This window comes from Podarcis pityusensis (assembly GCF_964106645.2).
Source record: "Podarcis pityusensis genome assembly, chromosome: 3".
Classification (NCBI taxonomy): Eukaryota; Metazoa; Chordata; class Lepidosauria; order Squamata; family Lacertidae; genus Podarcis; species Podarcis pityusensis.
This window is the reverse complement of record NC_138026.1, coordinates 76,967,310-76,991,427: the sequence shown is the minus strand read 5'-3', so window position 1 is coordinate 76,991,427 and position 24,118 is coordinate 76,967,310. Positions and strand designations below refer to the sequence as shown.

General features: G+C 41.7%; 1 protein-coding gene across 2 annotated transcripts; it reads right to left on the bottom strand.

Moving 5' to 3' along the window:
- Nucleotides 1–16: 16 nt before the first annotated feature.
- On the bottom strand, nt 17–23,484 carry TBCE (tubulin folding cofactor E). Of its 2 annotated transcripts, XM_080997737.1 has the most exons (17): nt 23,156–23,479; nt 19,037–19,173; nt 17,786–17,870; nt 16,061–16,252; nt 15,768–15,856; nt 14,971–15,070; nt 11,991–12,093; nt 10,878–10,954; nt 10,179–10,274; nt 9,180–9,244; nt 9,010–9,074; nt 7,897–8,049; nt 6,467–6,620; nt 5,002–5,070; nt 3,496–3,555; nt 395–486; nt 17–156 (listed from the first exon to the last, which is right to left on the bottom strand). In XM_080997737.1, the coding sequence occupies exons 2-17, from the start codon at nt 19,137–19,139 to the stop codon at nt 64–66; spliced, it is 1,596 nt and encodes a 531-aa protein (XP_080853863.1). In that variant the 5' UTR covers nt 19,140–19,173; nt 23,156–23,479; the 3' UTR covers nt 17–63. The 2 variants fall into 2 exon arrangements, with proteins under 2 accessions (XP_080853863.1, XP_080853862.1); XM_080997736.1 differs by having other exon boundaries at nt 17–486; nt 23,156–23,484.
- Nucleotides 23,485–24,118: the final 634 nt, after the last annotated feature.

The window sequence follows — 24,118 nt, the reverse complement described above, 5'->3', positions numbered from 1 at the left end:
TATGACGTGTAGAGGCTTTGCTAGCAGCAAACAACTGTTTATTGAAAGACGTGAAGGCAGCAGTTACCATCGGACTAGTATGGAGTCTTCATTTTCAATAGAGTAAAACTGCAATGGCTTTAGGTCATTGTCTAGTTCAAATTCCTTGCCTTTCATCTAGGATAAGAAAAGATCCAGATATTAGTCTATTTTAATCTTGCATAACTTTTTTAAAAAGGCAAAAGATGTGAGATCAAGCAGCTGCTACCTCTCAAAAGAAAGCCGAACAAGGTCTAAAATTATGGTTATGGTTACTGTCCTTTACGGGAATCAAATAAATCAATAGTGTTAGAGTGCAGTGTTGACAGTAGCAGTGTGACAAATTGTATTCTGTATTGTATGAACATGAGCTTACTTTAGAACTTTCGTAGGATAGCTTCAGTTCTGAACCTGGGATTTTAAGTAGCCGATACAGCAATCCTTTAACCTTCTGGATAGTCATAGACTCTGTATAGGGAAAAGAAAATTGATCAACTTCAAATAATTACCTTTTAATGCATTTAAGTAGATTTCCTGAAGTTGCTCTCTTGAAGCAATTAGCAGCAGCACCTCAGTTTGACATAAAGGTAATAATATAAAAACTATAAACCAAATTGGAGTTTCTATAGTTTATGTATACAACACACTGACTGACCTAAGTGACCTTCAGGACTTAGTTTATGGCATTTGCTCTTTTGTACTTTGACTGAAGCTCTTCCCTCTGCAAAAAATGATTGTCATTTTAGGAACTTATGACAAGGTCCAAAATCGTGTATATTGATTAGTTCTAGTTTACCACTAGCTTTATGTGCTTGCATTACAAACCAATACATATGAACATGGAGGTGTATTTTTGTAATGAGACTTGAAGGAGTAGGTTAGTTTTTTAAAACTATCTTCTAAATTTGAGCAATGCAAGATATTGGCTATTGTGGGTAATCCCCTTCCCCTTTCATTTAAAGCTTTATCTGAAGGCACAGCAATAGTGAGTTACTCTATTGTCACAAAATGTACTTAGAAAAATATTTTTCTATTAACTTTTTGGAAAAGCTGTATATTTTATGCAACTTGTGATAAATGTGATTTTTATTTTAGAATAAATACTTTTCAAAATACAGTGTTCAAATTCATTGACTATTTGATCACATGGGTCATACAAGTGTGTTAAACTGTATTCCTGCTACCCCACTGAGAAATTCCCATGGAGAATGATGGGATTTGTATCCATGGAATATATGCTATTTCTTCTTCCACAAGATAGATTCAAAAGTCAGGTCAGTTTTGCCTACCTTGGGATATTACACAAGAATGGAAATGGGTCTTGGCTTTGTGTGTCCCTGTCCACCAGAAAAATACTTCCACTTTGTTACACTGGCATTTATTTTACTTGGGACCTGTATGTAATTCTGTAAGCTGCTGCTTAAATGCTTTTCTCCAATGTAACAATTAAGTCAGCAGAGACTACTCTATGTTGTTTCATCAAGTAAGTACTAAAGGTGTAAAATTTTGAAGCAGGGCAGAGAACTGGGCTTTTTAAGGGAAAACAGGACATGGAATTGAAATATGCAATTTTCCTTTCAAACTTATTTTACTGCTTTAACAATAAGCTAGCATATAAATTGGTATTATTTGTCATGTTTACTCATAAGTAAAGCCCAGGTAAGCATACAAAAGCTTGCAGACCCAAAAGTATAAATACTTTACGCTGCAGTTCTATACGTGTCTCTCAGAAGCAAGTTCAATCATATTTAAGTGAGTATAGAATTGCAGCCTTAAGTTTTATATAAGCTAAAGGACTGCAGACATGGGATACTTGCTCCTAATGCCTCCAAACAAGATCACCAGACAGCCGGCAGAAAGCAAGAAAATGATGGCCCTGTATGTTCTTAAGAAGGCCGCACCCTCTAGGTGCAGAAATTAATCTTGAATCTGAATGTTGTATTCTAATAACGACAGGAATTACCACCCTCTAATGTTGCTGATTATCTTACACAAAAGATAATCTTGCATATATTCCTAATCTATTTAGCTTTCCCACAAATACTCCCTGTTAAGCAGATGCTGCTTTAAGAGGATTTCCCATTTAATCAAAATACATACTTGAACAACTAGACTGAAGTTTTGAATGTATTAAGCAGACTGAAGTTTTGAATGTATTAAGCAGTCATCCAACCTAACGGGGTGGGGGGGAATCCTAATTAGGGTACTCTGTAAAAATTTTACAATAGCCTAATTTCTCTTCTGCTTCAAAGGAATACTCTTTTAAAGATGCTTCTTACATCAGTGTGCAAGCTGAGGATGATTCTGCTGCCTTCAAAAAGGCAGAATGAGGCTAGTTTCTCAATGCGTTTTTACAATAGAAGGAAAACTGGGTGATATCCAGTGAAACAGTTCTGTTAACGCAAGGATTTTTGGCTGCACAATAGAACTTACAGGTCAGGTCCTGTCCCTGAGCATCTCTTAAATCTGTTCTGGGTTTCCCCTCAATCTTCTGGAGCAGATTTGGGAAGGGTGATGGGGATGCACAGGGAGAAGTTCTGTTAAATCAACAAAAATCCTTGCTGTAATCCAACTAACTTTGTTGGATAGCGCTTTATGTACCCTTGAAGAACTTAATCCACTTAAGTGAAAACACTTAAATATGAGGTAGCCAAGAATAACAAAATAATTCTGACATGCAGAAACAACAGGCTATGTCAAATGATGAAATCCTGGCTTAATATGCCATGATATAAATTTAATAAATAATAATGATATACCTAAGTTCTGTGCACCAGCATACAGTCGCTTTGTGCAAGCTGAAAAACAAGTCAGGGAGCCACAGTTAACTGTAAATTACCCATTACATGCCAAATGGGACCTATGGTTTATGACTTTCAAAGAAGCTTGGATTCTTAAGCTACCGTATTTTTTGCCCCATAGGGCGCACCTTGTTTTTTGGAGGGGAAATAAAAAAAAATTATTTCCCCCCCAGCCCCCAGAACAGGGTGCTCTCCACAAGCCGTGGGAGCCCTCCCACAGCTTGCGCAGAGCTACCCGAAGCCCGGGCGCGACTGCTCAGCGCACCCCAGGCTTTGGGATGCAGGCAGCTCTCCGCAAGCCGTGGGAGCCCGGCGGAAACTCCCACGGGCTCCCAAGGCTTGCGGATAGCTTCCTGAAGCCTGGAGAGGGAGAGGGGTCTGTGTGCAGAAAGCCTGCATTCGTCCCATAGGATGCACACACATTTCCCCTTCATTTTTGGAGGGGGAAAAGTGTGTCCTATAGGGCGAAAAATATGGTAACTTGAGCCATAGCTGGCTTGTACAGAAGCCATTAACCCTGGTTCGCATGTAATGGGAAGTTACAGTTAACTCTGGATTCCTGGGCTTCCCTAGTCACCTGAATGAGTTGTATGTTGGTGCACAGAACTCAAGCATATCTTCGCTTATTAAGCCGGGATTTGATCATGCCTGAAATCAACACTGATTCTTGCCTTACCTGGCAGTTTCTTCTCTATGGGCTTCTGATCAGGTCTGTCAGGACACTTAAAGGTCAAAGCTTAGAAAATAAAGAACAGTGAGAAGCTGATGTAATATTAACATTTTATACAATGTATATTAGTTATAGGCAAGGGGAGAAACCTTATGCATATTTCCAATTAACCCCTAATGCACTGTTGGGGGTAAGAATTCTTGACATTGAAAAGTGTATGGCAAGTTCAAAGGCAATAGATTAATACTGATAAGTTACAATACCTGGACATGAGTATATCCTAAGAAACAATTTCAGGGTGCCAAGAAACTGAGAAACTTTGCTTAATATAACTGGATCACACCACAACGGTATAAACAGAGTTTAAAATGTCTTTGGGTCAGGGGAAAGTGGATGTCACCATGCCTACTTGTTACCAAATACACTAAGAGTATTCCTTCCCCTCTAAAATAAGCACATCCCTCTGAAAGCATTTTTTAAAAAACTCTGGCCTCACCAGGAATCCTGAGCGTGCTGAGAAAAATTAAACTTCGATTCAAGTAATAGTTGTAATATCACATGCTGCTTGTCACATATAGCAGGGGTGCAGAACATGCAATCTTCCCAGTGTTGCTGGACAACACACATCATCCTCAGTCTCCAACCATGCCGGCTGGAGCTGATGGGAGTTCAGAGGCCAACATCCTCTGGAGAGAGACAGGTCCCATACCCCTGATGTGTAGTAATAGGAATCTTTAAAGCCCTATGCGGCCTAGGACCCTCGTACCTACGGGACTGCCTCTCCTGGTATGTCCCACAGAGGAACTTACGGTCTTCAAACAAAAACGTCCTGAAGGTCCCAGGCCACAGAGAGGTTAGGCTGGCCTCAACTAGAGCCAGGGCTTTTTCGGCTGTGGCTCCAATCTGGTGGAACGCTCTGTCACAAGAGACTAGGGCCCTGCGGGACTTGACATCTTTCTGCAGGGCCTGCAAGACGGAGCTGTTCTGCCAGGCCTTCGGTCGGGGTTCAGTCTGACTCCCTCTCCCCTTTCATAAGAACTTGTATGAAAGTGTCCTCCCAATTTTTCTCACAGGCCCATATAAGTTCAGCACAAACAGTTGGGCCTGGTGAGCATTTAAGGTCCCCAACCCTAATCTGCGGGTTGCCATCTCATTGGATTTTATTCTGATCCTGATCTGATTTGAGGATGTATTTTAACTGATTGTCTGATTTTATGTTAATGTGTTATACATTTGATGTTAACCGCTCTGAGCCCGGCTTCGGCGGGGAGGGCGCGATATAAATAATTTTTTTTATTATCATGATCTCAACAACCCACATCCTTGTTGGTTTAAGGCTGCAGAAGTTATACGGCAAGGAGGGGAGGAGTCATCAGTTAAATAGTCTGTTTGGGATGTGTACAACATCATAACTGAGACATCCTTTAAAAAAGTCACCTGCTCTGCAAATACTGTACTGTAGCATTACAAACTTCTTTAAATACTTTTTTTTAGTTTGGCCTTATATCTTACCCAACAGCTGACTTTTTAGTGAGAAGGGCTGTTCTCTTTTCAGCTCTCCATCTTCAGGGGCACCATATTCTGTTACGGAAAAATGACAAGAATAGCAATTCACTTAATGCTTAAAACAAATTATTAGTCTTGTGGGTAGGTTCGCTAATGCTGGCAGGTAAAAGAGGGACTGCAACTTCTCAAAGGTTCAAACATTTCTGACTGGGGCATTAATGGCTACACAAGGGGAACAATGAAGAAAAAGATCTGATGTAGAAAGGTCTGAAAGAGCTCATAAGCACATTCATCTGAAATGAATTAGAAGCTTCCATGCACCCAGGAATCCCTCATTACCAGAAAGAACATACTTATAAGCCCTGATTAAACCTTTGCTCAAATCAAAAAGCTCATGTGCAGAGCAGGTGTGTCCTCCACTGACTGACCTTGCAAACACATATCACATGAGGATCAGAAAAGCCAATGCTTTGTTATTCTATGTTATGAATTCTGCCAGGGTGCAAGAGAGAGGCAGTTGCTGGGAGAGCATCTCCTCTTGGCTACAGACAGGTTACACTGCAAGGATACTGAGAGGAAGATGCAGTCACTTGGCATTCCAGATAATGCTGGCAACTGGGTTTTGCCCCACCAAAAATAAAGACTATTGAGTTTTATTCTCTGTACTGTAGTTCCAAGGGGTTGGAGCAGGAACCCTTGAACCTGGACTACATTGCTTCCTGGACAACTTTCTGAGAGCTGCGTGCCAGTGCTGCGTTGAGCCAGAGGCAGAAGTGGGTGCAAGAATGGATATTACTTTACTTTTTTCAGCAGGCTGCATTCCAGCTACAGCAAAAGCCAGCGGTCTCTACTTGGCTTCACCTCCAAAATCTCCCCCAGGCAACAAAAAGGTATTACTGCAGTTCAAGGACACATACCAGCCAAGCAAAAGCAACCGAAGAGGGCACAGAGCAGGGCTGGTGAAGGATACGGCCTGTGGATGGGCATGGTCTGTAGAGTCTTGAGAGCCAAACAGAGATGACCGGAGGGCCACATTTCTTTGAAGCTGCAAAGATGTGTTCCGTGCCAATATACTTTCTCCTCCCTCTCCCATGGCAGGAAACAAGTCAAGTTTCAGGTTGGTGGCAGACAGGCTTCCCCCTCTCCATCCTTGAAAGATGTGGGCTAGATACTACTGAGCCCAAAGATGCTGCAAAGTGGTGGAAGTGTTGGGCCGGATTCAACTAAGCCAGGGGAATAGTGAAAGGGATAGTCACTCTACTTTTTGCCTAGAAACCTGACCCTGCTTGTAGCAAGAGGTGATGATATTCCCAGACATGATTATTGCTTTCCCCTGCCATCTCCAAGAATGTCCAAGAAAGTAAAATGCACTTCCTTACTGATCTGTGAAAGGATTATACCAAGGCAGGCAGGCATCTTAAAACAAGTCAAAACGCTAGAGGAAAAACCCTTCTACTGACACTATACTTACTATCACAGAGTAACTGGAACCTGGGGTGAGCAGCAAGGAATTCCTCACTTGGATTGTTTTTGTTTGGATCCTGATTACCACCAGCCTTTAACCAATCAATGCCATATTTTTTCCTGTAGTCAAGTTCTGCTCCTTTCCTTTCCTCAGGGGTGATCTGTGACAAAACAAGGACATATTTCTGCAACATATCACCAGAACAGCCGTTACCATTTTATATAAAGAAAAGTGTATAAGATCAGAAGGCTACAGTTTATGTCATTTCTGGTTGTAACGTGGACCATGAAAACTGCCGGGTCTTTTCATGTAAGCAACTGGGAATGGCTTCAACTCCAGCAGGGTTTTCAAATTACCAAACGATACAACTTAACACAGCTACAGCTCCTTTTCTACTATAGATGGCTTTTGGGCTTTGGATTTCTCAAGCAGTCCTCACCCCTGCTACATTACAAACTGCCGCTGTACACTAAAAGGACTTCTGAAAACAGTCGGTAACATGGCAAAAAGAAAATAAGGCAAATTTCTCAAGCCCTGGGAGTGCCTGAAGCCAGAGTTTCTGTAATGAGACTATTAGCCCACCATCTCACAGAAAGAAAGTTAAGCGAATTTCATTTGAGGTACCTATAAACATCATTTGATTACCATAGAAAGAAGGGGTCTTAAGTCCCAGCCCTAAGCATCAACGCCAAACGAAACAGCCAGCATTGGGTATAACAACTGCTGACCCTGAGCAACAGAATATCCTGGGTGGTTTACTGCTGCTTCACTCAGTTTAGTAAAAGGTACAGTACCAAAAGGTACAGAACTACATGAATCAGAAATGCAGAGAACCAGCATGGTTCCAACGATACTAAGATTTATAACGTATTTACAGTAAGCCCACATTTAACTAGTCCGCATTCAGCTTTATATGCTTGACAAATGATTTTTTTTTTTTAAAGTGGTAGGGGGACAGGCACCTGGGCAAAAAAAGGGGGGGGGGCTTTGGCAATTTCACCCACCACTGAACCTGTGCTTTGACTTCATGCAATTTTGGCTTTAGGTGCGATCCCCAGAATGCAACCCACGTGTAAATTCCGGTTTACTGCATATAATTTCAACATTGCAGTAGGCGTATGCTACCCTTGCCTTGTTTCTGCTACACTGGTGCAAACTGTTCTGTGTGCTGTCAAAAGTTACACAATCTTCAGCAATGGGATGCTTTTCCAGCATCCAAGTTTAAATAACCCAAATTCACAAAAAGTCAACAACACAATCAAAAGTTGAAGCTTATTTTTAAAGTCTCTTCTTTGGGATCACATTTTTGGTCATCTGAGAAAACTGATCACACCAAGAACAATTAATTCCATGTTATGGTTTGTGTCTAAAGTTCTCAGGCACAAGAAACACTTTTCACGCTCCTCAGCGCTGCTAATTGAAAAGAAACGACATACCTCAGACTTGTTCAAAAAACGTAATTGGCCTATTTTGGCAATAATAAGCTGCTTCACAGTCGCTGTGTTTTTGTCTATATCCATTAAAGGGTTATTCCGGCAATCTAGAGATTGAAGCTTTTGTAGTTTATCAAGTTCATTGATAACGGACCACTGAAACAAGAAAATGGAAAAAATATGCCAACATTGAAACAAAAATTTCTTCTGCTGCATATTAAATGCTACACGAGGCTCTCATAATGGCCACCATTGGAATGACAATGTATTACATTAAACAGAAGTAAGTCATGTGATTTCACTTAATTATCTACATAATGCTTAGAAACTAAGAGCAAACCCTAAAGCTGGGGAAACAAATCTTGCTTGGTCTCACACTAGTATATTTCAACTTCTACAGCTAAAGAGTCATAATTCTGAAGCAGTTTTAACTCTATTCTTCTGTTTCTGGCAAAGGGAACTAAAATGAGGAAATTGCTCGGACTTTTCTTAAACTAACCCAGAAATCAGCTTGCAACAATCAGGGGCTCAAAATCTCAATAGGCTGTGTATAGAGGCAGTGACTTAAATTTGTTACCTCTTACTGTTATTGTGGTACTTGCTCCATAGCAAAAGCTTAATGAAAACAAGAATAGTGTGTGTGTGCGTACACACACACAAAATTCATACCCAGAGAAACTCACTGAAATCAACAGGCATAGCTAATTTCAGTCCATTGGTTTCTATGGCTCTGCTCTAATTATGACTTAGATAAATCCTTTACATTTTATATTGTACAGTTCATATTGCTAAGAAAAAACAGCCAGCAACTTATTCAACAAAAGCAAAGTTCTTGATTTTGAAGGTACTCTATTATTATTTCAGTCTAGGGTGCAGATTATGGGATGGATACAATACACAGTGCATAATCCCTACATCAACCCCTTGCATAGTATATGCCACAAATATACCAGCCAAATGCCCTGGCCTGACATTGTAACATTTTCACTGTGTATTCTCAATTGACTGAAAGTCTGTTTTGAAAGTTTAAAAGATAAAAGGCAGTGTTAAGTTATAAGACACCAGTGTCCACCCTTCTATACACAATTCAATGCATTACATCAATATTTTACTTACTTCTGCTATTCTATTGTCCTTTATTATAAGATGTGTTAAAGAAGGGAACATTTTGGTCTTGCAACCTTCAAAGAAGAAAAAGAAGAAAAATGAATAAACTGATAATAGTAAAGAAAAATGAATACACACAAAAAATGTTAACGGTGCTCAGTTTCCTTCAGTTTACTTACCAAATTCTACATCAGGAAAATGTATGGAAGAAATTCCATTGTTTGAAAATATTAGTGTTTCTAATCTGAAATTTAAAGTCAGAGTAAGGCAGTTAAAATATAAGTTAATAATATATAACATAAGCACGTATTAAAGCAGGCACTATGCTCTGATTAACCAAATCCTAAAAAAGAAAGAAAGAAGATTCCTCAATGGAAATAAAATTATGGAAAGGAAAATATTGCTTGAGAAAACTGAAGGTAAGAAAAGCAAATCCAGATCTAGAGAAAAGGACACCTGGAAGCCATCAGCAGCAAGTGCTTCAAGGCATAGATTCAAACACATTTTGATGGTATAAGTTGTATTTAAAGCAGTCTGTTGCATCACTAGAGCAGACCTCTGCTTGCACCACAGGAATTTCACCTTCCTCCAATCCCAATGCACCCTCAAAATATGCTCCAGAGGCAGGTCAGGGGACTGGAACAGATTTAGGGGCATCTAGAAGAGTCAACAGGAAGGTGAAATCCAGCTGAATGAGTAGAAGTTTGCTGATGCCCACAGTGCGTAAGCTGCAGCCAATATTCATGGAGTTTTTGTCTGGTATAAACAAAACATGGTTTAAGCTCAGTGCACAACATCTTACTTGGCATCCCATTAAGTTACTTAAAAAAAGAGAGATGGACAGAAATCGATTATAGACTACAGACACTCTGTCTTCAAAATGGGAACGTGGTAGAAATGAAATGGCTATGTGGTAGAGCAAAGTAGAAGAACTACATCTGTTCTTTGGAGGAATCGCCAATACATTCTGCAAAAAATGTAACTCTTGATCATTCTATATGGCTGGTGCACCACAGATGTTAAAACTTCCATGAGCAAAAAATCAGGAGGGGGACACAAGATTGTGAATTGCCCCCCTCAGATCTTTGGCTCTAGCATGTCTTCATCCAGCTGGCCTTAACCCATGGTTAAGTTTTACACAAACGGTGAAATTAGCAATAGTACAGTGTAACATTTACCTTGGGAGATCTGCAAGTAGAAGAAGCTGATTTTCATCTGTTAACAGGTTGTCTGAAAGGTTTAACCATTTCAAGTTATGTAGGACATCAATAGGTCTGAGGGAAGATATCATATTTAAGAGTATAATAAAAACATTAAGAAATGTAACTGATTTCTTGTCCCTTTGCCACATTATACGACGTGGGAATTAACTGTTTGCTTTAGCCCCTGTAATACTGGAATGCTATATAAAGCTCAATGATCACACGAGAACAATTTATCCAGGATTGGTTCCATGAAGTTGTGCTTGATGAAGAACTCAAAAGTTGCCAGCTCTCGCCAGCTTTTAGAGGTATTTACCTACAAGATGCAAGGAATGGAGTATAAGCAGATTCCCAAATCGGACCACTGGGTCATCCTAGCTCAGTACTGTTCATTCTAACTAGCATGGCTGGTCAGTCTCATATTTCCCCCCAAACCTGGTACCCAAGGTCCACAACTTGAGGAGCTCAAAATTGAAAATTCCCCATTGTACGAAGTACCAAGCTGAAAACATGTTCTCTCAACAGGAAAATCCTCTAGAACATTCAGGAATCAATTGGATTCAGCACCATCATTCAAAATTATTAGCATGGCATAATACTAAATGTTCAACCAGCATTCTAATAAGGAATATCACAATTCAAGAATGCTTATGGCATTTACAGTTACTCTCATACCTTTTTAAAAGTGAAATGTCATTGGCAGTAAGATGTAATTCTTCAAGAGCTGGCCACCCAGTAGCACATGAAAGAACCTAATGGGAAAACCTCACTTAGCACAAAAATACCATTTTGTATATCTTATATACATTGTATACTGGTATACCTTAACAGACATACATTAGAACAAAACAGCACCAGATTTATTTATTTCACGACCACTCAAAACTGGCTTAGATCTTATTTCAAAGATTGGGGAAGTTCTTCTCTAGTATGAATGCCCTTGTTCAGATTCTACTGCAAGCCACTTTCAGGGGTCTCACAACAGGTAACATAAGGCAATATCTTTTTTCCTTTAGAGGTATTAAGAAAACTTCCTTTTTATGCTTCACATAAAAAATGCCAATACTATGTTTTGCTATATTTTTTAGTAATATATATGTTTAAAGTGTCTAAAAGCAATTATCAAACGTAACTGGAAGTGTTTCATCACAATGAAGTATTTTCAGCTTTAATATTCGCAGCATACAACTCAACCCTAAATATCTTTGCTGATAGGTTCCAGTGGCTTCAGTAGAACTTCAAAGTTAAATGTGATTAGAAAGGCAAACACACATGATTTGTCTAGGTGAAAGTTAATAAAATCCATTTTATTAGGATTTTGTACTTCACATGGTGCAGTACTGTTGACACCAGTTATTTATGTGCAGCAATATTGCTGTATTGAAAAAAGTGAAGGTCTTAAATTGTGTCATCCTTAATAACTTTTATCAGGTATCTTGTTTGTATGGCTTTCTTAGTGTATATTTCAGCCAGATACTGCCTGGGTACAATCAAATTTTCTATTAACATAAAGATGAGCACTTCCCCTGGAGTTTTGATAGGGATAATTTTTCAGGATCTCACAGGAGGATTAGTTTTGTATTTGCGAATTGAAGGCAACTGAAGATCTCCTTCCTTATTTGTGCTCTTGCTATGAACATAAGTATTGATGAACTCATGTTGCCTATAAACTACAAATGATTTTGTAAGTGAAGACCCATAACAATCTTTAAATATTTTGTGACAAAAACAAAGCCATATGATTACGGTCATACCAAGCAATTCCAATGCAATATTAAATTACATTACCTCTGTCCATGTGACTCCTGTTTGATTAAGTGCTAAAGTCTTGAGATTACAAAATGTTGTTGAAGCAGGTGGTGGAGTAGATGGAAATTTCATTTTGTTCTGACTATGTAAAAATAGAAAAAAGTGTCTTGCTTTTAGTGAATGGAACAAGTTCAAATCAATTATCTTTGTTGGTTAATACACAGTTTAAATCGTGTGCTTAAGGCAAAGTAAGTTTATAACCCTTCTGTTAGATTCCTGTAAATTACTATCATGTTTAAGATAATACAGGTAACTCACAATTTATGCACATTTAACTTGTGCACATTCATCTTTACACGCTTAGCAATAAAAATAAAAAATGGGGCAGGCATCCAGGAAAAAAACTTCAGCAATCCCACCTGTCATTGTACCGAATGCATTTTGACTATACACAACTTTGATTTAATGCAAAACCCTGTAAAGTAACCCTCATGTAACTGAGAGTTGCTCATATTTTAAGTATCAACTGGAAGTAGTCAGATTACAGTGGTACCTCGGGTTACATACGCTTCAGGTTACAAACGCTTCAGGTTACAGACTCCGCTAACCCAGAAATAGTACCTTGGGTTAAGAACTTTGCTTCAGGATGAGAACAGAAATCGCACAGCGGCGGCACAGCGGCAGCGGGAGGCCCCATTAGTTAAAGTGGGACCTTAGGTTAAGAACAGATTCAGGTTAAGAACGGACCTCCAGAATGAATTAAGTTCTTAACCCGAGGTACCACTGTATATTTTAAACAAATTGTGCAAATGTTGTATTTCAGAGATAGATTAAGCCAAACTATTTTTTATGTATGTGCAAATGTTAGTAAGTTGTCAGTGAAGTAAGCCACAGCAAAGTGCCAACCAACTAGCAAATCATTCAACCAAGGGCCAGTAATCTGATTCATGAGCAACTCTCCCAATATTTCTATTTTTAGTGTAAAGCAGTTGAAGGGGTCTCAGATTTGATGGAAACAGTGGTGCATGCATGTGAAGGGATTAATCCTTTCCCTTCTGCCATTTCCCCATGTTTTCCCCAGAAGAGCATATGGCAGCTGGGACATGTGTAGGTTTAAGATCAGGAAAACAGCACAGGGAAAGTGTTGGAAAAACATCGCCTGCTGCTACAAATAAGAGCCTCTTGCTGATGCTTAACTAAAAATAGAAACTCTGGGAGATCTGATCCTGGATTTCTCATGTTGTGTAGATACCCCCAGTTTGGAATCTCAGCTCCCGGATTCTTAGATTTTCCAGAAAGCAACAGAGCGTCACTGTTCCTTGCCCAATTCACATTAAATTCTTTATGCTGCTCCACATTACTGTCAGCTTGGAATGGATAAGTATGAAACACTTTTAAGATTCTTACTTCTTATATATCGGACATGTCCAAGGTGTCAATTGCGATCGACTAGTCGATCCTGGGATGAATTCTGGCTGATCGCCATGCCCCCTCTGCTGGAGACGTGCCTGAGCAGCCACCACCTCAGGGGAAGCAGGCTGCTTTGACGCTGTGTGCACACCCACACCTTCCATCGGTGCCCACCCACCCATCTTGTGTTAGGATTTTTATCTATCCGAGCTGCTCCAGCGAGTGGTATTATTGTACTATGTTTTGTATACATCATGTGAGTGTCTGAGTGAGTGTGAGACAGGAAGTCTGAGTACTGTTGGAAGTTAGCTTCACTTCTGTATGTGATGCAGTTCTGTACTGGTGTTCAGAACATCCTGATGGAATCTCTGTATTATAAGACTGTGAATGAAGTAGTTTAGAGCTACTGATTGAGTCTTTCTTCTGCTATGATAAAAGCCAGAAGACTAGTGTGCTCTTTTCAAGAGAGAGGGGTCGCTTATTAGCGGTCTCTCTGGACTACGGGAGATTTACGGCCAAAGAGGACCACCGGAGAGACGCCCCAAAGACTTGGGAAGTTGGCAGCCTTCCCGGGTGTGTTTCCAACACCTTGCACCCACCCCAGCCATGGCGGGGAGACACAGCTGGCGGTGGGGGCAGCCAGTGGCGTGCGCATTCCTCCCTGCACCTACCGCTGCTGTCAACCCTGGACCCATCTCGGGGGACAAAGCCAGCGCCCACCTGCCCACATCCCTGCCCTCTCAGGGGAAGCAGTCGGCGGTGCGCGCCCAATCACCCTGCACCCATCCCTGGGTGGTATATCACTGCCAGTTTTTATACTGGATCGTATATCACAGCCTACTTCAAGTTGGACATGCCTGTTATATATCAACATTACAAAGCCTTTAAAGGATTTCAGTTTCTTTGTTGCTAATATGTTAATGAATAAACTTTCCTTTGCCAACATCTAGATTCGAAACACACTAACCTCAACATTATTTTCTAATTTGAAAATCAAATAATTAATAATTTAAAAACACATAATTGTACATCAGCAACAAATTATTTGCAAAGCACTGACAGTTCAGCTGAGCCTATAAGGGGATCCTCGTGCCCATTTTAATCCAATCATCATTCAAGGGTAGGACTTTTAAATGGTTATTTTCATGGGTTTTAACAAAATTAGAATATACCACATAAAATAAAGCAAGGCAAATATACCGTATTTTTCGCTCTATAAGACGCACCAGACCACAAGACACACCTAGTTTTTGGAGGAGAAAAACAAGAAAAAAAATATTCTGGATCTCAGAAGCCAGAACAGCAAGAGGGATCGCTGCGCAGTGAAAGCAGCAATCCCTCTTGCTGTTCTGGCTTCTGGGATAGCTGCGCAGCCTGCATTCGCTCCATAAGACGCATACACATTTCCCCTTACTTTTTAGGAGGGAAAAAGTGAGTCTTATGGAGCAAAAAATATGGTAAATACATTCAGTGATATCTATCTTAATCAGTCAGAGGAGACCCACTGAAATTAGAGGACTCAAGTTGGTCCTACTTAGTCAATTGATTTCAATGGAACTACTCTGATAACCACTTACATACTATGAAATATGAAGTACCGCATAAGTACCTGAGATTAAGTATTTCTAGATTTTCAACTTGGCTTGCAATGCCTATCACTTCCTTCCAAGAAGACAAAAGATTTTTCGATAGACTTATTTGCTTGACATCTGGGCATGAACATTAAAGAAAAATGTAACTGAATTGTGAGGTTCAAGTAGTAGGACCTTGCATCTTGTTACTTTTACAGTCAATGTTTCTAGAACAGGTCATTAGTAAAACACCTTGAAAAGAGGTACTGCTTAAAGGTATAGCTCTCACCCTAGCTCTCACTCATCTGCATTCCGTCTATCATTCCTAAGTAGAACACCCAATTCTTTGACATTTTGATATGCTTCTCACTTTAAGTGATCCTAGCTGCAAAAATAAGAATGTTTTATCTAGTTGATTTTAAGTATGCTACCTCTTCCTCTGCTGTAAAGTTAAGAAGTGCTGCCTTCTGAACCTGTGTTTCCAAACCAATTCAGACCTACCGCTAACCATGACTGTTTTTCCAGGTGAATAAAGGGAGACTTTATTCTGAGTAACACCTTTTGCAATTGGGTTCTGTCCATATGGAGGCTAATAATCTTTTCCCCTCCTATCCAGACTAGTAACTTTTGCACATTTATCTCCAAGTCTGAAATTCTGGGCTACATGGACGAACAGACTGACTTGCCGTAAGACAATTTCCTGTTTCTCTAAACCTCTGCACAGCTTGCAGTCAATACTGTGCAACAGGTAAACCTTTCACAATTTTTTTAAAAAATTACTTGCGGGAATTGATAGCAACTAATTCAGCAGTTTTCTTTTTTTTAAAAAGGATACTGGGGCATGCTCTTCTGATTTCTTCTTCTGGACCAGCAAGGCTTACTGCACATTCGTCTACTGAGATGTCAGTTAATGTATTCAATTGCCTGCAAGAAAAGAGTGCCTCAGCATAGAACACTTTAGTGAAAAGCAGGAGTGAGGAACCTTCAGACTATGGACCAAACACAGTCTCTCCCTAGGTCATGCTGCCCCCACCCCAGCCCACCCTGCTCTGTACCCTCCTTAACTGCCAGAAACACATTAAATGACATTCTTATACTCTCTTCATTTGCCAGAGAAAGCATACTTGCATTTGTTTTTCTTTAATGGAATCAAACCCAACAGTTTCTACGATCTTGCTTCCAAACGCTAATGATGATTCTGTCCCACCCTCGGCATCTTTTTCATCTTCATTCAATCCATACTGCTTCTTGACAGCAGAAAGGAAATCTACTCCAAAATTTGCCTTGCTTGGACGGATAAAGGATCCACCTGTGGGGTGCCTGGAAGGAAAATATAGAAAATTACAGAATTATAAACCACTTTTCTGTCAAAAAAATAAGCTTCTGCTGTTGACATTTTAGTAATACCTTTGTTTCAGAACTGTAAGCCTCTTAATATAATAATAATAATTTTTTATTTATACCCCACCCTCCCCGGCCAGAGCCAGGCTCAGTGTGGCTAACATCAATAAAATTACAATAAAACATAATGGGGGGGGGGGGATGGACAAATAAAACACCAGTTTATTATAATACAATTTAAAATGCAGCTTCGTTTTAATAGTAGCCCATAAATCAAAACCATAAGGGGAGGGAAACATAAGGGTCAGAATGAGTCCAAACCAAAGGCCAGGCGGAACAGCTCTGTCTTGCAGGCCCTGCGGAAAGATGTCAAGTCCTGCAGGGCCCTAGTTTCTTGTGACAGAGTGTTCCACCAAGTCGGGGCCTGTGCTGAAAAGGCCCTAGGCCTAGTTGAGACCAATCTAACCTCCTTGAGGCTCGGGACCTCCAAAGTGTTGTTATTTGTGGACCTTAAAGTCCTCCGCGGGACACACCAGGAGAGGCGGTCCTATAGGTACAAGGGTCCTAGGCCGCATAGGGCTTTAAACCTCTTGGAGGCGGGTATGATAATAATGCAATAAACACACTTACCAGCACTGCAGAGCTTCACATACACTCTCAGCAATCCTTACAGTAGCTCTGCAAGGTGTCAATATTATTGTATCTACAGAGCTGTGCTAAATTAATAAATGTACACTTGTTCAGGGCACTGAGACACTTGACTCTAACTGATTCATAGGCCAATTGCTTAGTCTTCGCCCCTCCAAACCTAATAATAAGTATTGCAGACAGCCTAAAACAAGAGAGCTTTTAGGAAAAAGACAAAGACTGCTGATGGAAACTCTTCTTTCATTCATTTCTTAAACAGTTTAGTAACATTTGTCACAAAAATACTATGCAGATATTCAGAATTCTTGTATGCAACATGACATTATATTAAATGTCTTTTTTTTTGCTAAAAATCTTCCTCTTCCTCTTTACTTGGTTACTTCAGGACTGGATTACTGCAATGCACTCTGTGTGGCTTCCCTCACGCTTGATCTGGAAGCTACAGTTAGTGCAGTAAGGTTGCAGCATGATTGCTGACAGGCCTTGCCAGTATATAACATCTGTGCTGATTTGCTACCAGACCAGGTTTAAGGTGTTTCTATCAGATATAATTCCCTTACCAATTTGGGACCAGTTTACCCAGGAGAGCACCTTACCCCACATTTGCCCACTCAACCGCCTTGCTCAGATGCTCAGAGAGCTGAGGTAATTTTAATCTGTCCCAGTATCTTAACTTTGTATATTCTAGTGTACTATTGTAAACTTTTCTTCACTTTATTGTTTTATCTTTTTGACAGCTGCTTTGAGGTTTGTTTGTTTTTTTACAATTTATTTTATGAAATAAATACACACAATCTTGTCCCCATATCCTCTGGTTCATCTGTTTGCTAAAAAAAAGTACTGCGTATGTCAATATTAACTCACCTGCATCTGAAATACTGTATTCCTTCATGACTACCATTATGTTTTCCTTTTTCAGGGTTGTCCCATTCCACTCCAAGCCAAAATCCTAAAGTAATTATAAACTTTGCTTTTACAAATGCAAAAGTCAACATGAAAAGAAATCTGCCCATAATATAATTCGCAAATACTGGCAGAGTCCGCATGACATGCTAAAGCATGGTTTAATGTGACATGAGTGAGCAAAATTAATCAACACCACACTCTCTGCTCTGGGCTTAATAGGCCAAAACCCTTGAAGGTTCAGGAATGAACAAAAAGCCATCTGATGAGTTTTTTGCTTTTTGCCTCAAAGCTGACACCAGTTTAGTATGAATACTACTTCTAATCCCAATACTAATTTACCCTGGACATCAGAACTGATTAATGAACATTGTGTAAAACATCAGTTAACAACAATTTCAGCTTGATAGTCTTCCATTTTATCAGTACTTGCCATTCTTGGATATTATTTGTATAATAACATGAGTAACTTGCATTTTCCAAATAAATAATGTTTTTTTAAAAATTTCCAGTAGCACCTTAGAGACCAACTAAGTTTGTTCTAGGTATAAGCTTTTGTGTTCATGCACACTTCTTCAGATGCATGCATGCATACAAAAGCTTATACCCAGAACAAACTTAGTTGGTCTCTAAGGTGCTACTGGACAATCTTTTAATTTTTTTATTTATTTCGACTGTGTCAGACCAACACGGATACCTACCTGTATCTAGCATTTTCCAATATGTTTTTGCTAAAATTAGAAATCATGCTGCAGAATGGTTGGAAAAGCAGAAATTAAGCTCAATTTGCTAATGACAAATCAGGCCTGAACATTTAATTTAAGTTTTCCTTCACAGTGCATTCTTCCTAAAGCACTGGAAGCAACTGTCTACTACGGAGAGCAATCATAATCACAGTCAGTGACAGCCACAGCCATATCCAAGGCCCAGCCAACTCCTGCCAGTCAATGTGAAAGGGGTAGTTTGACACTCATTTTTGCTGTGCCAGCACCACTAAAATAAATGTTTGTGTATCATTTTGAATTCAATCAACTTTATTTCCAGCTAGGACTTTAAAGGGCTCCATTGAACCCCTATATAAGATTGATACTATCCAAAACATAGTATGCTAACCTTCCGAAGCAACATACCAAAAGGAATTAATGTTTTATCGCTTTGTTTGCCTTGCCATCCAGTGACAGTATATGATGAAATAAAAAAACATTTTCCTACCTGTTGTAGGAGGAACTTTGCCAGCATAGAGCACAGTTCCATATTCACCATTACGGATGATTCTTCGACCAACTGGATCAGAAGGAATGCTGCTGGTCATCATGAAAAACTGGAGTTCAAGATACTTCTTTAAAGATCTGTGGAATATGACCACAACTATGTGTGAGCCAGGAAAACATAATCTAGATACCCTATTTGTTTGCAAGTCTTCTATCCCACCTTTCCTAAGAAGCATGCCTAGAAGAAGACTTTAATGTCCTATCATCAAGGTGCTGCAGACAAACTCCCAGCACCATCCTGGGCTCCACCCAGCACTGCTGCCGCCCTTGCCATCATCAGCCTTAGCCTAGTGCTGCAATCAGTCAGTCAGTCTCTCTCTCTCTCTCACACACACACACACCAGTAGGACATGTTTACCTGGCAGGGCGCAGCAGTACTTTGGACAGCCCCTACATCTGAAGAATCAAAGATGTCAGCTGCTAGTGCATACTAGAACTGAGCAATATTTCAGCTGGCATCCAAAGCACCACTGTTGCCTGCTGAGTAACTCTAGTTGGAAGGGTGAGGAAGTGACTAGTGGCAGTAACAGGTGAGCTATGTATGTCTGGCGGTGATGTCAATGCTGACCAAAGGCCCAACGGGGTTGTGGGTTCTACTGCACAATGTGGCCTCCAGCAGTTGCCCCAATATATCAGGAACTCATGCTATGTTGATATCCAACTATTAAGAGCATTATTTATTTATTATTATTAATTTATTAAATTTGTATACTGCCCTATACCTGCAGGTCTCAGGGCAGTTCATAGGATAAAATCAGAGTATGAAACCACAAAATACATAATCAAAATAAGAAGAAGAGCCACCCAATAACACCCCAGACACGTTAAAAGGGCATAGGATGTCAATCAACCAAAGGCTTGGTTAAAAAGGAACATTTTTGCCTGGTGCCTAAAGGTGTATAATGAAGGCACCACACGAACCTCCCTAGGGAGAGCATTCCACAGATGGGGAACCACTGCAGAAAAGCCTCGTTCTCGTGTTGCCACCCTCCGGACCTCTTGTGGAGGAGGGACATGAAGAAGAGGACGTAGCTGGCTATCACCCAAGATCAGTAGACACCCTGGCTATCACTAGACATGGTTCCATTGATTTATTATTATTAATAAAAATAAAAGCAGCTGCAATAATTCAAACTAATACCAAAGTATTAGTATAGCTGCAGTCTAGGAAAAAAGATGAGGGCAATAACTACACACAGTATATTTAACAACAGTTATTATACAAGCTTTTGGCTTCAAGTTCTGTTACACTTATAAGGCAACTGTCAAACATTAACAGTTTTGACACTTAGAAGCATCTACATGAAGTACTAGGGCAACATTCTGTAGCAACATGAGTCTGAAAAACTGGCATAACCCAATTCTTTTCATCCATGAAGTCAACACCTCCATTTCCAGTTATAGGTGTTGTGAGGGGGCATCTTATCTCTCTGGATCTGAAAGGATTGTTTCACACAATATTCGTAAAGACACTGGCAGAGTGTTTTCTGGGGCAATCCAAGTTATGCTAGTGAAGTGTCATGCCATAGGGCTACAGCTCAGCAAAGATGAATCCACCCTTCCCTGGTGACAATAATGCTGTCATTGCTCAGAGCAAGCCCAAATCACATGCAGTGCCTTAGGGCATGTACAGAGTTCCAGTTGAGCTCAGCTCCTTGATAACACACTCTTCAGTCTAAAATAGTTAAGCAAGTTTGGGGAGGGGATGACAGCAATATAGTTTCTTTAACGAGTGTTAAATGCCACAACCAAGGTATGTTAAAGAAATATAAAGAGGCTGGTAAAGAGGCAGTGTAGACAAAACTCAAAGGAACTAGTTCCAAGAAGGCTTTATACTGTATTTTCTCAGTCTTTCCTCCACCAAATGATGAACTACTAAAGGAACTCTCAAGAGCACTCTATATTATGATAGCTCTACGGGTGTCAATCCCCCATATGTGCCCACACTACCATAAGGGCAAATAAGACGTAGGGTTAGAGAGCACCCCCACTACATAGAGCTTCACAAAAATGTTGAAGAGTGCAAAATCCATCAGTAGACTTTTGTACAGATCAACTCCTGCAAACTAGCCACATTTCAATACCACACTACATTGGCATAGCCAGGATTTATGTTAGTGGGGCAGAACCACAGTTAGTTAAATATTTTTATTGATTTCCTTGATTTAGGGAAGAGGCAGCTGCCCCTCACCCCCCAGGCTACACCCATGCCACACTACAAGCATCGCTGAAGCTCAATAAAAACACACTTCTTGTTGTTGTTGCAGTGCCAAGAGTTTAGGATGTCTTACAACACTTTAAAGGGATGCGGGTGGTGCTGTGGGTTAAACCACAGAGCCTAGGACTTGCCGATCAGAAGGTCAGCGGTTCGAATCCCCGCGACAGGGTGAGCTCCCGTTGTTCAGTCCCAGCTCCTGCCCACCTAGCAGTTTGAAAGCACGTCAAAGTGCAAGTAGATAAATAGGTACTGCTCCGGTGGGAAGGTAAATGGCGTTTCCATGTGCTGCTCTGGTTCACCAGAAGTGGCTTAGTCATGCTGGCCACATGACCCAGAAACTGTACGCCGGCTCCCTTGGCCAATAAAGTGAGATGAGCGCCGCAACCCCAGAGTCGGCCACGACTGGACCTAATGGTCAGGGGTCCTTTACAACACTTTAAATCAGTGGTTTTCAACCAGTGTGCCACAGCACCCTGGGGTTCCTTGAAGGATGGTCTGGGGTACTACAGGCAACACTGGCATCTGTTCCTCTTTTATCCAATGCCCTCTTGCACCTCTGCCTCCCAAAGGCTTGCACAGTTGTTTATTGCAGCAGCACTGGCTACAGGCTCCCCAGGCAAATGGTCCCAATAGGGCTGGGCCAGGAGGTGCTGGTTGCCAGAACTGAGGCATGCTCAGAGTAAGCAAGCAAGTGGGTGAGGGATCCCACCAGCCCTTGATTGTTGGGAATGGACAGGCAAGTGGGAGGCCAGGCAGGCAGACAGATGCTGCACTGACCTTCCTTGGGCTTGCTGTGTGCAAGGCCTGCCTGGGGCTGAAGGGGAGCCTTTCCACCATGCATGCCTGGCAGCGCTCCTTGCTGACACTGCTGCCTCCTAAGGTAAGGTGCCAGCCTCACTTTCACCTTTGGCCAGCCTCCGTTGGGCCACTAAGGCTGTGGGCATCCTCTTCCCAGGCCCTTGTGGGGCAATGTGAGGAGGCACCTCTCTTTGGAGCAAGGGTGGCAGCTGCAGCTCTCAAGGAGAGGAGATTGAGGGAACAGGCCACACGGGAGGGTGTTCGATAAAAGGGTGAGAGGCTGCCAGCTCTGCAGGCAAGGGGTGACATAACTCGTCTCCTGAGTCCCACAGGGGTACTGCAGAAATAATGTAGTTGGTCAAAGGCACCGTAGACTGGAAAAGGTTGGAAACCTCTGCTTTAAATCAACAATTTTTTTTTTAAACCCTATACACACACACACACACACACACACACACACAGAGAGAGTGGTACCTCAGGTTAAGTACTTAATTCATTCCGGAGGTCCGTTCTTGGCCTGAAACTGTTCTTAACCTGAAGCACCACTTCAGCTAATGGGGCCTCTTGCTGCCACCATGCCACCACCCTGCGATTTCTGTTCTCATCCTGAAGCAAAGTTCTTAACCAGAGGTATTATTTCTGGGTTAGCAGAGTCTGTAACCTGAAGCGTCTGTAACCCGAGGTACCACTGTACTGTATAGGGAGAGAGAGAGCGCGCGCTTGATTGTAACAAAGTCACTAATCGGTTTAGAAAAATAAAAACAAAACATCGATCATTATCAATATAAAGTTTAAAATAGTTACTTAAAAATATTCAAAAGAGAATGAAAATCAATAGCAAGTGCAAATAAATGAATGCCACCCTCCCACAGGTACATTCCAGGGAGAGAGACGCCGAGGCAAGAGGACGGGCACCTCCTGCTTCTCCCGCCACCGCCAAGGCGCAGCTGCTCGTCCTCCCCGGCGGCCTCCGCTTTATAGCAGGGGAGGAGGAGGCGGAGGCAAGCCCCCCCCCCCCGCCCGTTAAGCAGCGCCGCCTCTCACCTTCCGAGGTCTCCGCCGCTTCTCCGCCAGCCCGGAGCGAGCCCCTTCTCTCCGCCCGTCTCAGCCCAGTGTGGCGGTGGGCACAGAGCCCCACCCCCTTCCGCCTCAACCGCCACCTTCGCCTGATGGGGGGGAAAATGCGCCACCGGGGCCTGTCGGCGCAGGCGCGAGCTCCTCCTACCCCCGCTTCCATAATCTCCCTTCGGCTCCCTCCACCGCCCCCGCCCCGCTCCATTTTCTCATTTTCCTCGCTGCTTCCCGATGCACTTCGGGAATTGTAGTACAGAGGAGGAGCATGTCCCCTCGCGGGCTGCGGCAAGAGGGGTGGATGGAAAACCACGCTACCCAGAAGCCCGCGCGCCGCCCGAGTCTCCGTTTCCATAGAACTGGCGAGAGAATTACATCAGTGTTTCGGAGAGCGGGGCTAATGGCGCTGAGAAGTAGGCGGGCCTTGCTGGTTTGAAGCCAATGGCGGAGAGGCAAGGCGGGGAGAGGGCGGGCTTGGAGCTGTCACTCACGCTTCGGGTTTTGGGGGAGGGTAGTGAACAGCTTGGAGAGGAGCTGCTGCTGTCGCCGTCGCCACCGGGGTTCGGACGGGCGGGATTGGCCCCGGGTGTCGCCGGGCTTTTAAACACTTTAAAGTTGTTAAATGGTTTGTGTCTTTTTTTTTTTAAAGCAGACGCCTGCATTGCAGGGGGTTGGACTAGATGGCCCTTGGGTCTCTCCCAACTCTATCATTCTGTGATTAATGACAAACTTTCCACTCTTACATTAGAGGCAGACCTTTCCTGAAATTTTCACATCACCCGCATGAAATTCTTTTTCTGAAGTCACCAACATGAAAGGTTTTTATAACAAATCTGGACTTCTAAGAACTACTGTGTATTTCTTAAGCGCACCCACATACCAATATCTGGGAGAGCTCAGATATTCACAACAATACTGCTTAAAAGCAGGTGGGAG